Here is a 16070-nt window from a genome sequence, read left to right on the forward strand (position 1 = left end):
TAAAGATGGAAGGATTGCAGCTACTCACATTCCTACAAATGCTTGTGTGCAGAGTTTGCATTTAGCCTTAAATAGGTCAGACTGCCAGTATTGAAAAGCCAGATGAATTGCTGGGCCACTGAGATAGGACAACAGTGGGCACTGCAGACAGCCTTTGCAATGACTCCATGGCCATCCCATCACTCTTTCCTCCTCCAGGATCCACAGGGTTTCAAGTCCATGCTCATATATTTCTTGACCTTCTTGCTCTTGCTTCAAGTGCAATATGGCTTGCCACTTGCACGGGTGGGTTTTATCACAACGGCATTTGTCTAGAGGGACAGGAACTGGATCGAGAGGAGTTTGATAAATTCAAAGGTGCATGTGGCTTCTAGTACACTACAGTATAAACCGGATTTGACTGAGCACACTGAAAGATGCAAAGCTCTGAATTTCATTGCTCATTGCTCTGTGTCAACTCATTTTGCTGACAGGCACCATGGCCCTGAGTCTTGATTCCTGGAGTGGTGAGGTCTTGCTGCTTTGCTGTTTGCAAGAGGAGAGCAATGTTGAAGACTTGGCTCTCTTACTGAATTCTGGGACAAATTTTCCCAATCCTTGAATGCAGTTACAAATAAAAAGCAGATGTGATGGGTTTTTTTCACTGATTTCTGTAGCACACATTATGTTCCCTGGCATGTAGTCTATGAAAGCAGCTACAACACATGCTAAGTTCTCTCTTTTTGGGGAAATAAGATGTGTGTTAAAGTTTGGTTGTGGTGTTTGTTTTTAATCATAAGTATTCCTGGGAAATGAATGTGTTTATCAAGAGTTCTGTCTACTTGGATGTGAAAGACAACAGATTTGTGCTTAATGTGTGAGAATTTCCCAAACCACTGATTTTTGAGTGCCCCATTTCTATTCCTCATCAGACAGAATCAAAGGCAGCAAAAGAAATGATAATGTAGCAGGTAAAGGAAAACCCCAAAAGCTCTTTATCATTCAAAACAGAATGAAATTATGAAAGTTATTGTCACAGCATACCACCGAGGAGAAAACAAAAATAAATTTTAAAAACAGCAAGAAAATTGAGGAGAAAGGAGTCCATAAATGAGTATTAAGTGACAAATACGGGTGCAATTTCCAGCTCAGAGTATCTCTGGGTCACTAAGTGCCAAAATCTGGAGGGTACTGAGAAAGGTATGACTGTGTGCTTTTACTTGCCTCATACCTCTCCCTTATCCATCTTAGCCCCTGCCAGAATTCTGCTCCTTGAACCTTCATTATAACCCCATATAACTTTTCTTAGCAAAAAGTCTGGTTAAAAATACTGGGATAGAATGGTTCTCTAGAATAAGGCTTACATTAATCTGTACTGTTGCATGTCTAACAAGTGCAGAGAACCCCCTGGGAGGATGAGTGGCCTGTTGCCTGGTGTGCAGTACTTCAGCAAAGCCTATCTGTACCATCACACTTTGGCTTTTGTGCCCAAAGCCATTTTCTGTCCAGAATCCAAGTTCAGACATGACAGTGCATTACCATGTTTTGCTAATGCTTGGCTTTTCAGCTGGAGCTGGCTCATGTTCAGCCAGATGGGACAGGACTGCAGCCAGCATGTGGCTGATGGCACCTCAGAGTCTATGTATGCCCATGGGAAGAGCCTTTCCTCAACTCCCAGAAGCAACAGGATGGATGGATGCCCCACTGAACCATGAAGATGAGAGGGCCCGTGGTGGGGTCTCTCATTTGGCACTGCTGCTGCTTTGCTGTGCACTGAGTTTCACTGGCATAGTCAGAAGGATTAGGTGGCCCTGCAGCCAAAACTGCATCTGTAGAGAGTGGTTGTCCATTGTAGCTGCAAAACATACAGCAAAAACTTCTCCAGTCCCCTCTTCCATAAGAAGGTCACCAACAAGCAGTTGTGGAGCTTTTGCTGGGGTGCTACGTTGCCGAGGCCAGCTTCAAGTGTGGGGGCACATGCACTATTCTGCTTCCAAACATACTCTCAGGCTGAAATCCAGCCTCTGCTATGTCAAGGGCATTGATCTCTCGTTCATTGTTATGGCCAAACCAAATGTGAGCTTTTAAGAATAAATCTTGGTAGACGTTCCCACTTCCCAGAGCTACCACAAAGATTTCCCCTTCTTGAAGAATTCATTTCATCATCACGCTAAAAACACTTTCTGAAATAATGCCAATTTTAGGTAGAACAACTTCAAAACGCCTTGAAACCAAGCAGAAAAAAGAAGATATTTTATCTCAATATATCATGGAGTGTGGTTTGTTTGTTTTTTTTTTCACAAACTGTAATTTCCCAAAATATTGGCTGGTAATATAAGTCTATTTTCCAGTTGTGAAAAGAGTTGTGAATACTCTGTATTCTCAGAGTAGCTTGGTTTGAGCAGAATAAGGCTGTTTTACACCAGCTGAAAGTCTGATTCCCTCAGCTATAGCAGTGTGACTGGGTGCTGTTTTCTAATCAAATAACCACTGTGAAATACCTGATTCACTTTGCACCCAACAGCTGTAGTTACAGTCTGTGTTCCCAGTCACAGTCTGAAAACAAGCACAATAAGAAAGGCTGAAACAGCTGCAACTTCTCAGCAGAAAAAAAAAAATAAAAAAGAGAGGAAAAAAAACTTTGTTGTCAGGCTCCAGCTTAGGAAGGAAGTAAAACCATTTTTCATTTCTGTCTCATGCATGTCAGCTGTCTTAGAAAAATTATTACTGGCCTGTTTTGTAACAGAAACTCCACAATATTTAGTAAACTACAAACTCCAATCTATTCATGGCCAAATACAGATTTGACATTTCTGAGGCAGCCAAAACATGCTTAGTATGTGAATGGGCTGCAGTACTTTTCAGGAGAGAGCTGGAATTCACCTTGTGGCCCTAATTATCCTCCTTAGAAGAACACATGCATCTTCTGAATTTGGACCATCCAGATTGATTTTATTTTAGTTCCAGATTTTGGCTGAAAAAAAATCAACATTTAGTGAAGGAGGCCATATTTACTTTCCAGTATTTGTGTTTTCCAAAGCGGTTCAAGTGAATAATACTATTTTATCAAACTAAAAGCAGAAAAAAACAGGTGAGTATTCCTTGCTTTTGCATTCAGATTATTACTGGTTCTTTAGAAAGCTTTTTTTAAATAAGTAAAATGTGGGCTATGTTCTGAGTTGGGTTATTAGCAATTCTGATGGGTAATGCTGTAAGCTTTGGGGGAATCACTTGTAAAGTTAGGAACTATTGATTGTGATAAATCCCTAAACACATCAGAACCCCTGAATTTGGTAGCCATCACATACAGAAGGAAAAACATACATGTTAATTCTGTTGAATTTTGCAGCAATGCTGTGCTATAGCCATGAGGTAAAGAGATAAAAATAGATGGAGACAAGAGGAATGCAGAAAGGTAGAAAGTGATGAGTAGAAGAAAAGCAAAAGGAGATGGAAAGATTACGGGAAGGAGGAAAGAAAAAAAAAGACAGACTCAGGTGGTTGGCTGCTGATCAAATATAAGCAAGTATAATGGGGGTATATGAGAAACATTTTCAAATAAATTTCTCTCAGGTTCAATAGCTTGCTGCTGCACCTACTGGCTTCCACAGTGCAGGCTTAGAGCTTCAACTCAGCTTAGATGACAAGATCACTTAATTTTCAAGAAGTACTCCCCTGCTCCCCCCCCAAAATGTTTCATAACAACTAAAAGAAACCCTAAATTAATATAGAAGAAACGTGATTCAAATGTTCATTACTTTCACCAAAATGATGCATACCTGGACACTTCAGGGTGCTGTTGTCAGAGACAAAGATACTGTATTACCACTGCTTTTAATCTCATGGATGGCTGCTAGTACTGAAATTTGTATCAGAAAGCAAATTGTCTAAATATAGTAAGGTTTGGTATTTCAAAGAAGATACAAGATGAACTGGGTGCTCTTGAAGGGCTGAGCTGATTTGCTAAATATAAAAAGCTATACATGAATATTTTTTTCTTTTGGTTTTAAATACTTGGCATGATAATATGTTCTCAAAATGCTAACACTTTACAACCAGCTTTAAAACAGGTTCCCTGATAGGTAGAATTTTGTAACTAATTTTTTCTGAAAGCATGTCTGTGTCTGAAGTCAGCTTTGAAGAACTACAAGTTATAAGGAGATTGCACAGGAAAATTCAGTATTTGGTTGTACAAAGACCTAAAAATATCAGTGCAAATGACTGTGCAAAAGTGAGATGCGTAAGTGAGGAGCTGAGGATTCTTTGTGATATGTTCCAACAGATTTGTGAATGAAACAAAAACGAACATTACATTTCTTTGCTAAAAATATGTGGAAGTCTTTGGGGATATATTTTTGATGAATTAAGCCATTGTTAGATTGTCCTGACTTTTTTTACTCATTTTACTTCAGTAATGGTCATATAATAGCTTAATTTTTAATGATCTAAATCTCATTGCTGTTAATAGCTATATTTCCATAGAAACACTACAAATCTACTTTAGTTGGGCATTTCCTAATGAACATGTTTGATAGGACTCCTAGATCACTATTAGAGAAAAAAAAATGTAAGAGGACATGAAAATCTGAAAAAATCAGTGTCTTCTGTATCCTACAGATCTGGTATCCCTTCCAAAATAATTTAAAGACAAAAAAAATACAACTAACCTTTTATCTGGAGGTAGTATCATTAAAGGTAGTCAGTATGCTTATTCTCCTGCTAGCTGCACCCAACCCTCAAAGAAAGAGCTCTAATTTAGTACAATATGAGCCCAATGCTGACTTCCCCCTGTAGCTGAAGCCAGCCTGATTCAATGATGAGAATATTTCTGCTAATGGCCATGTGCAGTTTACACAATAGCCTTTTCTTTTGATCTGTAACTGAACCTGGAATGGGAAATGTATTCTGGAAATATTTAATTGTTCCTTGAGTTGGGCAAACATCTGAATGAAGTGTGTGCTGCAGGATTTGAATGAATAATTCAAAGAACATTATAAATAAAAATAATGCTCCCTTGTGCTTTCTATCAAACCTTCCTAAAAGCTTTGTGACAGCCCAGAAGTAATGCTGGGTGTAAGAGAGTAGTTGTTATTAATTGTCTTTTGTAGATAAGGAAATTACTTCAGAAAGGTTAAACAAATTGTTCATTTCACTGTGTGACTCAGTATCTGCTTCCAAGAACAGAGTGCAGTTTGGGCCCATGCTCAGTGTGTAGCTCTTAGCATTTGTCTTTCCTGCACAGAAGACAAACTGCAGCTTAAATTTACCAAGGTCGTCATGGGAAATTAAAGTAAAATTGGCAGGGCTGTCATTGAAAGTTTTGTTAAATTTTTTTGGGGGGAGAAAAGCGAAACATGATTTTCTCTACTTTTTCATATGTCCTTTGTGGCAAATCACTTTGAACTCTTTGCCTGTAGAAGCATTACAGAATTTGCATTATGCAGCTGGTTCTGTGTCCAGTCTGAGCAGAAGACTGGAGGCATAGGATTCCCTTTATCCAGACAGGGTGCATATACTGAGAACAATATATAACCCTATGCACTGCATGTGGCAAGAAAATGAGGAGAAGGGAGAGAAGAAAGGAAAGGTTTAGTTCCATTAAAGGCTACATGTGCCCAACTATTGTCTAATGGAAGCTTATGGGAAATGGGAAAACTGGAATAGCAGCAACTGATGGTCTTCTCATTAACTCTGATAACTCTCTATAGCCTACAGAACAAGAAGGCCGAAAGACTGTTGATACTTCAGGGAGTTTCCTAGAAGACAATTAGTACTGGTACATTGAAATAACACAGGTCCTTGGGTGCAAGAAGGAACCAGGCTGAGATGCACATCCAGGCTGGCCTCTGACAGCTGGAAAAGCCAAGCTCTCCAAGAAGTTACTACAGGATGGTAGTGCTTGAAATAAGTTGCGTGAACTCAAAGTATTTTGTTTTTGTCTTCTGGTGTTTGATTTTGACTTCCAAGATTTTAGAAGACTGCTGTTTGTATGCATTATATTTATTTAATTAGTCACCTACAAAGAAGTCATGTAGTATAATCTACCTGACTAGATTAGTTATGTACTTAATGGAGGGAGATAGACTACTCAGGAGGGTGATTTATCACTTTTTTAAGAAAAACTTGCTTTAGGACAGGAAGAATGCTAATCCAAAAGAACAGAGTGAGATAGGAGTGAGCAAGAGCCTGAAAATCTAATACACATTCAGAAATACTTGAAAGTAGGTGGAGAAGGAGCAAAGGAGCTAATCTCAATTCTATAGCTGTGAGTCACAGGCTATGGGTACACTAATAAGGAATTTGGTGCCAGAGGAGTGTATCAGTATATAGAAACAACTGAGGCTCCTGCTTCTACATTATAAACTGTCTTGGTGTTTTACATTGAATAGATTTAATCTGATCCTCTAGAGTGTAGATACATACGAAGTTCATTTTTGAAGCTGTTTGAATAATCACTGGTTTAGACCTTCCTGCCCCAGCTGGAGTTGAGGCATATTTGATGTCTATCCAAGACCATAATTTCAGTTTAGTCTTCTTTGAAAGAACACTTGTTTATATGGACCAGAATTATTCTGTGAACTATGACAGCCGGAGATCATGGCAGAATTTGCCTCAACCACTGTTTCAAACCACAAACTCCAGGTAAACACTTAAAATACTGAATGCTCTATTAGACACTTTACTTATATTCCAGAAGCTGTATTTTATTTGGTAATTTCAATTTTCTAATGCCCTTCTAAACTGCAGTAATAATTCTCCTGCCTTTTCACCATCCTGCTAAATGCTGGTATGGTTTTTTATGGTGAAGTTACTGTAGTAATATGGTAATATTTACCTGCATGAAGCGGCCCTCTGAAGTTCCCAGGTTAGCAATGGTAAGGTTCCCTTTAGTGAAGACGGATATCGAAGTCAACAGGACACTGTTGAACTGGCCCATGAACAAGTCTACCCTCTGCAGAGGAGTCGTAACTTCTAAGCGATATTCATCATCTTGTGCTCTGCAGTACGAAGCATTTCTTGAAAAAGCCTGTTTGAAAATGAAGTACAGATGAGTACTGTCTTTACGAGTAGCAATAGATCTTTGTCAGAATGAAATCATTTAGCACAAATGCATTCGGCCAAAAGTATTTTAAGATGTTTCAAACTTAATTGCTTCATCAGTTATGATGTTCCACGAGGAAGGCAAAAACTTCTTAATCTTATGGGAATGTTTCTATTAACTTTTAAAATCATGTCTGCAGGAATAAGACATAGGGTCTTTATTTAACTACATGATAAGTGTATAAGCACATTTATCAAGGTATCCTTTTTCATAGTGACTTCTTTAATGCTGCTTCTCCAAAAGGCTGAGAATTCTTGTACTGCCGAGCCTGCCCAGTGACACACCTCTTCTAAACAAGTTTCCTAAAAAAAAAAAATTCTCTATCAACATGATTTTTTACATTAAAATACCAATTTTGAATATTCTTCTCCCTCTACTTTCACCATCTTTTTTTTCAGAGATAAGACACTAAAGTGGAGAAGAAGCCAGAGAAATAAAAGGGAGATAAGTTGGGAAAAATAGGTTTCTGATTGTGTGTTTAAATAAAACTAAGGGAAAGATTTTGATAATTTCTCAGATTACGGTACTGATTATCTACAGTTCATGCACTATTTTATCTGATCTCTATATGTCTTGAATGTAATAAAATAATAACTGCATTTACAGGATTTTCTCTTTCATTTGGGGAATAGAGATTGCATGTTTTTAATTTTCATTGGAAAAAGTCTTGAACAATACACTTTAAGTTATCTCTGAAGAATATAACCTTCTAACAATTCAATAGTAATCTATTGACTGATAATTTCATTACTATTGATATTACATCATCTGGTTTGGGGACATTGTATAAGGATAATAATCAGGAATCTCTTAAATTATCTTTAACCAGTTTAAATTTGGAAGTCATGTAGCATGTTCCCACTGTGACATACTTATTGAATAAGCATTTAGGAAGATTATAAAGGATCTTATGGTGGTTGCCTCTGTTGAAACCAATAGTGAGCTTAATTTCTCCTATTTTTCTTTAATTTATTTGGTTTTTGTCAGAAAACATGTTTTAAAAAATCTTTTAAGAAGCTTGAATGAAACCTTTTCAAGACAGTCAAGAGTCTAGTTACTAAGTCAAACAGATCTGCTTAATCATACCCTTAAAGAGCATGTAGAAGTAAAATTTTATTGTCTTTTTTCTAGATGTCTTTCCTGATTCAGATGTCTTTCCTCAAAGTATGAAAAAGAAAGCAATGAATGAAAATTTTTTGTTGGCCTAACTGGTGAATTCTGGACTGAAACCCAAAGCATTGAAAATATTATCAATGAAATGTTCAACCTAGTAGCTCAGCCCCTTGCTGTTGAATTGTCATGTTTGTGAGCTGGGCCCAGCAACAGCACTGGTGGGTGAGGTTTTCTGTGGTCCTTAGGAGTTGCAGTCAGCAATGGTGCCAGCTTTTCTGAAGGTGCCCTGTCAATTTACATTTAGGTGAAAGCCCACATCAGACCAAATGAGCAGTTGACATCTCTGTGCAGTGTCTTAATGATACAGAAAAACGGCTTCTAAATTAGATAAGGTACAGCAGTGACTTAACAGTTTGGTTATCCACATACTAAAGGTTTTATTGTATTAGTTTTCTTATTAACTGTTAATATACAGTGTATTTTCTACAGCAGGAACTGAACTAATATTTTGAACTAGGAACATTGAAAAAACTTTAGTTTTTTAACCCAGTATTTTACTGGGATAAATCATCAATGGGCAAGTTTGGCTTTTCTTTGTTTTGGCTACCAAACAAGTGAAAAGATGTACTCTGTTGCACTCATATCCTACCCAATGTAAAAGTATTTGTGAAACATCTGTGCAGATTACTCATACAATGAGTATGAATAGTTCAAGTGCAGAAAGAGGTACAGTTTTCATGCTTTTTGAAATAAGGCAGATTTCTGATTTTACCCTCCCCCAATATGTGATCTTTGCTCTTTCCTGTAACGGCTTTTTTCCTTTTTTCCAAAGACTTTGAAGAGAGATGTTTCTGTGCTAAGCTTAAAGTACTTCCTCCTACATAGTCATTTCAGCACAATTCAGACATCCTAACATGGTGCCTCATGAAACCTTGTTCAAGCCCTTTGGAAAAGGTAGCTAGATTTTCCGGCTTACCCTGACACCTTTCTTAGCTTCTCCAAAGTCAGCTAGCCACAAAGTTAGCTCAGCCTTCCTCAGAGATGCCATAATTTTGTCTATCTGCTGAAGAACCTGCAGATTGTTACACATATGGTTCTTAAAAAACCTGGCACTTCATGGATTAACCATAATGTAGGGTTGGCTGTTCAAGAAATGGGAAGGCTTTGATCTTTGAGTAGAAATGCAGAGATTAAAAGGCTACTTAGAAAACTAAAGGAAGATTGATAACAGGGAAAACTTTGTGAAACATGCTGCTTTAAATTAACACTTTTAAGTCTGGTTCTTTCTCCCTCCCTCCCTCCCTCCCTCCCTCCCTCCCTCCCAGTATACACATAACTATCCATTTGGCTGTCAATGTGGAAAAATAACTGATGTCAGATGATGCACTCTGGATATCATGCCAAGTTGTGTGAGAAATCACACAACTATTGAAATGGATGATTAGAACACGGGTAAGTGCCTGGGTTCAGCTATGTTGTTTCTCTTGTAGGACAAGAGGTGCCAATTGTGCCTGTGATTCACAGAGATGGCTTTGTTCCTGTTAAGCTGGCACAGGTGTGCTGCTGGAATGCAGTGAGGTGTGAGCAAGCCCTGCCTTACAGCTGTATCCAGAAGGCTAGAAGATAGTTAATGTTATCTTATTTGTTCATACGGGAAGCTGTGGTGTTCTGGAATTTATAATTGATTTGTTCTACAGAAGACAAACATGCCAAAAATGTCTCTAGACATCACTGAGCGGAGCTATCAGGAGCTGTCACTGTTTTGCAGCTAACTGATGGTTTATGTCATATTCAGTGAGCATAAAAAGAAAATATTTCAGAAAGAGTTCCAAATTTGAAGCCAAAAGTGCAAAGCAGGGAAAAAATTCTTACAAAAACTTGTGAAAAATCTCAGAAAAATACCTGGTTAGGTTGGTGTAAAAAAAAATGTTCCAAAAGTCTAGTCTCAGGTCTGGATACTATACCCATGAAAAAAAAAATCCAAACATATTTTTTGTGAGCTTTTCTCTAATTTGCAGTGACTGAAAATTGGAGGAACATACCTCCAGGCTTATTCTTCTAGAGCTGGCCAAAACCTGCTCTTAGTTAAGTGCAGTGCTCATATAGAAAGTGATATTATGTATAATGTCTTGATATTATGTTTAATTTCTTGAATAAACTGGAGATCAATGACTTAATCACTGCAGAACATTTTATACTGTCTTGTGAGCCACTTGGAGGCTCACACAAATTAAAATTTAATTTGACAAATTGAAGAAATGGTCTGAAAGTAACTAGGTGGTATTTCCTAGCACTGATCATAAAATAGTGCAGTCATGATGTAAAGCTCAATGAAAGTGGGAATATGCATGAGTTTTATTTGCTGCTGGTTTGTTTATATGACTTTTAACTTGCAGGCTTTCAAGAATCAGAATTCTAAGTATCAACATTTTTTTTTATCAATATTGGGAACATTGGCATTCTCCCTCAAGAGAAGTGGTCACCTACAAGAGTGAACAGCATTTCTCCTTTCATAGAACCAAAGAATCCCTTAGGTTGGAAAAGACCCTAAAGGTTTGTGGCATAACATGGGGTAGAGAGAAATAAACTATTGTTAAATAACCTGGATCTACAAATAGCAAAAATATTTTTCCAAAGAAACTACTGTAGAGTTTCTGAATGAATAGGTGATTCTACATAACAAATTGGTTACCAAGATCATTAAAACCTAAGAGAGTGTGTAAGTTCCTTGTCTTTTCTCTTGTGGAAGTCAGCGAATTAAGATGAACAATCAAACTACAGTTTTCAGAGTAGGTCCTATTGGAATCAAACACATAATGGTGAAAAATTTACATGTACAACAGATTCAGAACAGGAAAATTAACTATGAAGAACACAGAAGAACCTATTCTTGACACATCTTAAATTCCTGGGTAATTTACATTATTTATCTTCAGGTGAGAAGTGCATTTGATCACTGCTTCTCTCAGTTGAAAACACAAGAATGCAATTCTGGCCCAAATAATTCAGTGAAGCCAGGTAGTTGTCTGAGGTGAGAGTGACTTGATCATTGTCAAGGTTAATTATGATTCTTGTAATCCTAAGGAAGGGAAAAGTTAATCATATTGAAAGGCACAATTTTGCCAGTGGAAGCCAATTCATGTGCTAAACAGTTCCCATAGGAGCAGAGACACAGTGATTCTGGTTTCTTCTGGACTGGTGAACAACACCTCGAGGGTGTGTGGGTGCTGTGAACTCAGACCAGTGTCCATGCAGGACAGAACATGTCTGGGACAGGGGACTGGGTTCTCTGTTTCTAAGAACTTCTGCTGAGGCAATGAAGCTTTACTCTAAAAGGTAAAAGAGTTTCTTCCTCTTTTTGTTTCAAACAAAGAAACATTTCTCTCTTCTTCCTTCCTCCTCTTCCAATACTCCTCATGTATTTGAAGGCAATTCAAAGATTTTTATATGGAATACAGAGAAAGCCATGTCCCTTTCTGAGAATAAAATTTCTAAAAGAACTCCATCAGTGTAAAAATTTTACACAATATAATTTCAGTAGCTCTTAATACTTGTTGCTTTGACCTACTCCTAAAATGAGATGGGGGAAGTCACTGTACTGATGCTCCACTTAAGGTAATAGGTAAAAAAACATCTATGTTAAATGTAATTAGATAATACAAATTAAGATGATTTCATGTTCTTTTGTCAAGATCATTCAAAGAGTTATTTGCTTTTGTCATTGAACAGTACTGCATTAGTTCTCATAATCTGGTTAGTGCATTAGCACTAAGTAAATCCTATTGATTCAGCAGACAAAATGGACCTAAGTAATCTTTGTGTTTTGCTGATTTCCTTTATATTAATTTAGCATTTAACTCACTATACAGATTATCAAAGAAGAGGTGTTGACTAATTACACATTTTTAAAGAAATAAAGTAATGCATTGAAGATATTGTGCTGATGAAAGCAGTTTGGCTGTACATTTGTAGTGTCTATTAGGTGCCTTTTTCATAGAAGTCCTTACTGACATGGAAGCTGTGGTAAAATAGAAAAGCTGGGAACTCCATCTCGACCAGCTATCCAAAGATAATGCTGAGTGTCGAGACCCTTATTTCAACAAAACATTGCACAACAACTGCATGTCTAGCCAAAACAGTGGTGCAAGGATAGGAAGAATTCAAGAAACTAGAAGAAAATAATGCAATCTGCCCTTATTTCCACAGGCTGTGTACAAAAGCAGGTGACATCTGCCTTCAGAAAATTAAGCTGTCATTATCACTTCCTGCAAGATAATTTCTCTAGCATTTCTTTGTTTTCACACACCCTGTAGACAGTGCAAGTAATAATTTCATGTGGCTAACATTTGCTTTCTGAACCATTTATGCCATGGATCTTCTGCCTCAGCATTATTAATTTTTTTTTTTTAATTTACTGTGGGATTTGATTCTGGTTTTACTTGTATGTTTGGAAATGAGGAGTAATTCCACTCTTATGCAAAAGCTGTCTGAGATCAGAAACCCACATGCCACCTAGAAAGTTTGAGTAACACAGCTCTCTCCTGGACAGTAATTACCTACTGTTGCTTTAGTGAGCAATAATCATGGCCAGATGTGGTCTTGAGTCACAATAAGTAGAGTAAGTAGAAAAGTGCTGAGGTAAGGTGGGTGCTGAGTGAGCTGAAAGGCAGATGTCTGCTTTGTCAGGACTTATGCGTCTCTTCGTTGTTTGGCAGCAGAAAATTCATTGCCTGCTTAGATGTGTCAACCACCTGCCAAAGCCAGGTGGGATGAATCCAGGACTTATATCTGCACACAGCACACTGCATAATCAGCTTGTCTTTCTCTGGAACTTGGAATTGTGCTTAAAGAAATCCAAGCAGATCTTTTAGAAGGGGCTGAGATGGTCCCATTGCAGAATAGTCATCAGTAGACTTGACGTGAACTTAATCTGGGATTAAGAAATTTTAGAATTTGGTCTGAACCCAGGAAAAGAGGCTCAAATCTGTATTTTATACATCTTCAGGGAGTGGCCTTAGTATTATAGAACTACTAGTATACATTTTGGACATCTCTTTTTGTGAGACTGTAGAATTTTTCTAATTTGAAAAGCTACATAGGATAAGAAAATTATACTTTGTCCAGTTCTACTATTTAGATTTATTTTAGGGCCTTCAGAAACTGAGACATAAAAACCACATGACCAGATATTCATTTTAACAAAATAAAAATGACTTTCTGCCTGAAATGATTTCTGTGCAATTCCAGAGGAAAGCAGCAGAGTCACTTTTCCACACTAATAACCAATATGGAACCCTGCCTCCAGTGGAACAATTTGATTAAAAAGTCTGGAAATGGAACATTATTAGTAACTCTGGCTGATAAAACTGTGCCCTTTGCAGAAAATGGTAGTTTAATGGATACTACTTTTTCACAGAGAAATCCAGCTTTCATCAAGAATATGATAAAACACCACGCAGCAGCACTGGGAAGCAAGGAAAGACAGGTCTCTAACTGGACACCAGGAGAAGGAAAACTGTAGATTTTTCAGCCATTGGTGACTGAGAGGTTAGCCCCCAAACTCCATAGCTCCTGGGGCTAGGAAGAGTCTGCAAAGGTACCTACCACTAGGGTTGGTGTGGTACTTTCCAAAAAAACTCCCTGACCTGCCTTTTTCCTTGTCCTGTCCCTCATGAGGGTGTCCATGAGTCCATGTGGCCAGTCCCAGAGATGGAACAGCCATTACCTCTGTAGCCAAGTGTTTCCTAATCTGTTTCAGCCTGAGATAACCTTACCTAGCCCCACAGCTATGCTCATACTCACCCCTAAACACTCATACTTGTGTCTCTACCATGCAGTTTAACTGGAGACCAGACTCTCCTGCAATCCCTTATGCCTGGTTGTTTGTGCCAGTCAGGTTTTCCATGGCCATGTGGGTAGGTGGCCATGTACCTAAAGGTGGAGGGGAGCTGGCTGTTGAGCACACCCTGCCTGCCCTGCACTGGTACAGGCACAGCAGAGACCCTCGGTACAGCCAGCACCCACAGCAGAGAGGCAGTGAGAGCAGAGCAGGAATGGATGCAGCCTATCCCCTTGTTACTAGGGTTTACCATGTCTTTAAGGGTGCCAGTGCACTCTGCTCATCATTCTGCACTCCTCATTTATTGTTCTGAGATGTCAGAACCCCATAGAAGAGCTTGCATACAAATGAGAACGCATTTCGTGCCCAGGCAGAGTGCTGTATGCCATCTGATATAGCATTTCTAGAGGAATAAATGACTGGACAAGTCTAATGGATTCTGGTATCTGACTTTTAGGGAAAATATTCAGTCACATTCTACTCGCAATATAAAAACATCTCCATGCTGTGAGACTACCTAAGTAATTTACAACAACCCATTTTAATCAGAGATATGTGCTGCTATTTTTAAACCTGACAAAATTTTATGCCAAATGGTGTGGGATATTATAGTTACAGGTCCTCAAAAGAGTTATTTGTCTCTGTTTATTTTATTAAATATTCTTAGACACAGCCTTAGGATGATAGATCAATAAGTGCCTTTGTGGTTTCCTGATAGAAGGCAGCAATTATTTTCTTCCATTACAATATAAGCATAACCTAATTTTACTCATCTGTCACGTGTGTAATGGTAATAAAGAAGCATCACCGTGTGTTTATTTTACCCTCACTTTATTTTTTGTTTTGGCGATCTTCTGTTTGCCTTTCATGTTTTCCAACTGTTTGTGCCTTTCATTTAACAGGAATTGTGACCAGTTTCTCTTGCTTTATCACAATTTCTGGGAGCATGCTGGCAAAAGCCTCTGTGTGATTTCTCTTTTCCTTTAAGAGCTAAGTATCTTAAGCCTTCACCTGAACTTACGTGTAGAAAAAATAAAGACATAAGATACTTACAGATCTGAATTTGGATTTCATCATTAGAGGTGTTTTATCATGTAAGTCCATAATGATTAAAGTCAGGTAATTTGGTTTACAATTGTTTATCACGTAAGACATGCATAAAGGACAAAAAAAGACTGTAAGATCCTGATCTATCTCATGACAACTGAAATGTATAGTTGAGATTATCAAAGCTAAAATCAACTCATCTTCCTCACTTGAAAAATCCCATTTAATACATGGTGAAGATGCACACTACTGGACTATGTCTGCAAATGAAGTAAGCAGCATTTGTCTCCTCATCTAAGCACACCTCTGCTTTGAGGATACCACACTGGGGCTGATAATGACTAACTGACCAAACAAACTTTGCTTAAAGACTACATCCAGTTTTCTCTTTGTTGTGGGAGATTCCTGAACAGTGATTCAAAACCCCCCACAGCAGTTACTTCTCAGATATCTTTGTCCTGACTCAAGCAATAAAACCTCCTTACTATTACTCCCAATTTCTCTTTTAATTTAAAGCCAGTTCTGTTTCCATCTTGCTGTCATTTAAGTGTCAGCCAACTCTTCCCTGAAGGAAATTATTAGGCAGTACTAACTGGCCACAGCTCTGTTGAAGTATGTCTGACATCAATCAGATGCTCCATCGGATTCACTTTTCCTAACCCTGACTTAGTGAGCCCAGGTTTTGGCTTAATGTGTATTACACTTAAACACAACTGGAAATATTTTATTTTGATTTTATGAAGTTTTCCATAAGCACTGGAGTAAGTGAAGCACAGTTTTGTCTGGATTTATTTCTTGTGGTTGGTTGACTTTACTTTTCAACTAAGCTGTGATGAAGACTATTCCAATGGGTGGGCAATACCTTCCTCGTGACTCCTTCTGATGTTTAGAAAGGTACTCCTAAAATTTCATCAGTTTCCATAGCCTGAGCCTATATGGGATCTTCTCTGGATTCACACCTGAATTCACATCTTTAAGATTCTTATTGTG

General features: G+C 38.1%; 1 protein-coding gene and 1 long non-coding RNA gene across 5 annotated transcripts in view; one reads left to right on the forward strand and one right to left on the reverse strand.

Moving 5' to 3' along the window:
* Window positions 1-16070, forward strand: part of LOC115490941 (uncharacterized) — a 208733-nt gene that overhangs the window by 64413 nt on the left and 128250 nt on the right. The window lies entirely within an intron of this gene.
* The window catches only part of MET (MET proto-oncogene, receptor tyrosine kinase), a 90453-nt gene that overhangs the window by 50287 nt on the left and 24096 nt on the right, over window positions 1-16070 (reverse strand). For all 4 annotated transcript variants that reach the window (XM_072921657.1, XM_072921658.1, XM_072921660.1 and 1 more), the window contains exon 3: window positions 6815-7006. In XM_072921657.1, coding sequence (XP_072777758.1) covers window positions 6815-7006 — 192 coding nt within the window. The remainder of the gene's footprint in view (window positions 1-6814; window positions 7007-16070) is intronic.

The sequence above is a fragment of the Taeniopygia guttata genome, chromosome 1A, assembly GCF_048771995.1.
Source record: "Taeniopygia guttata chromosome 1A, bTaeGut7.mat, whole genome shotgun sequence".
Classification (NCBI taxonomy): Eukaryota; Metazoa; Chordata; class Aves; order Passeriformes; family Estrildidae; genus Taeniopygia; species Taeniopygia guttata.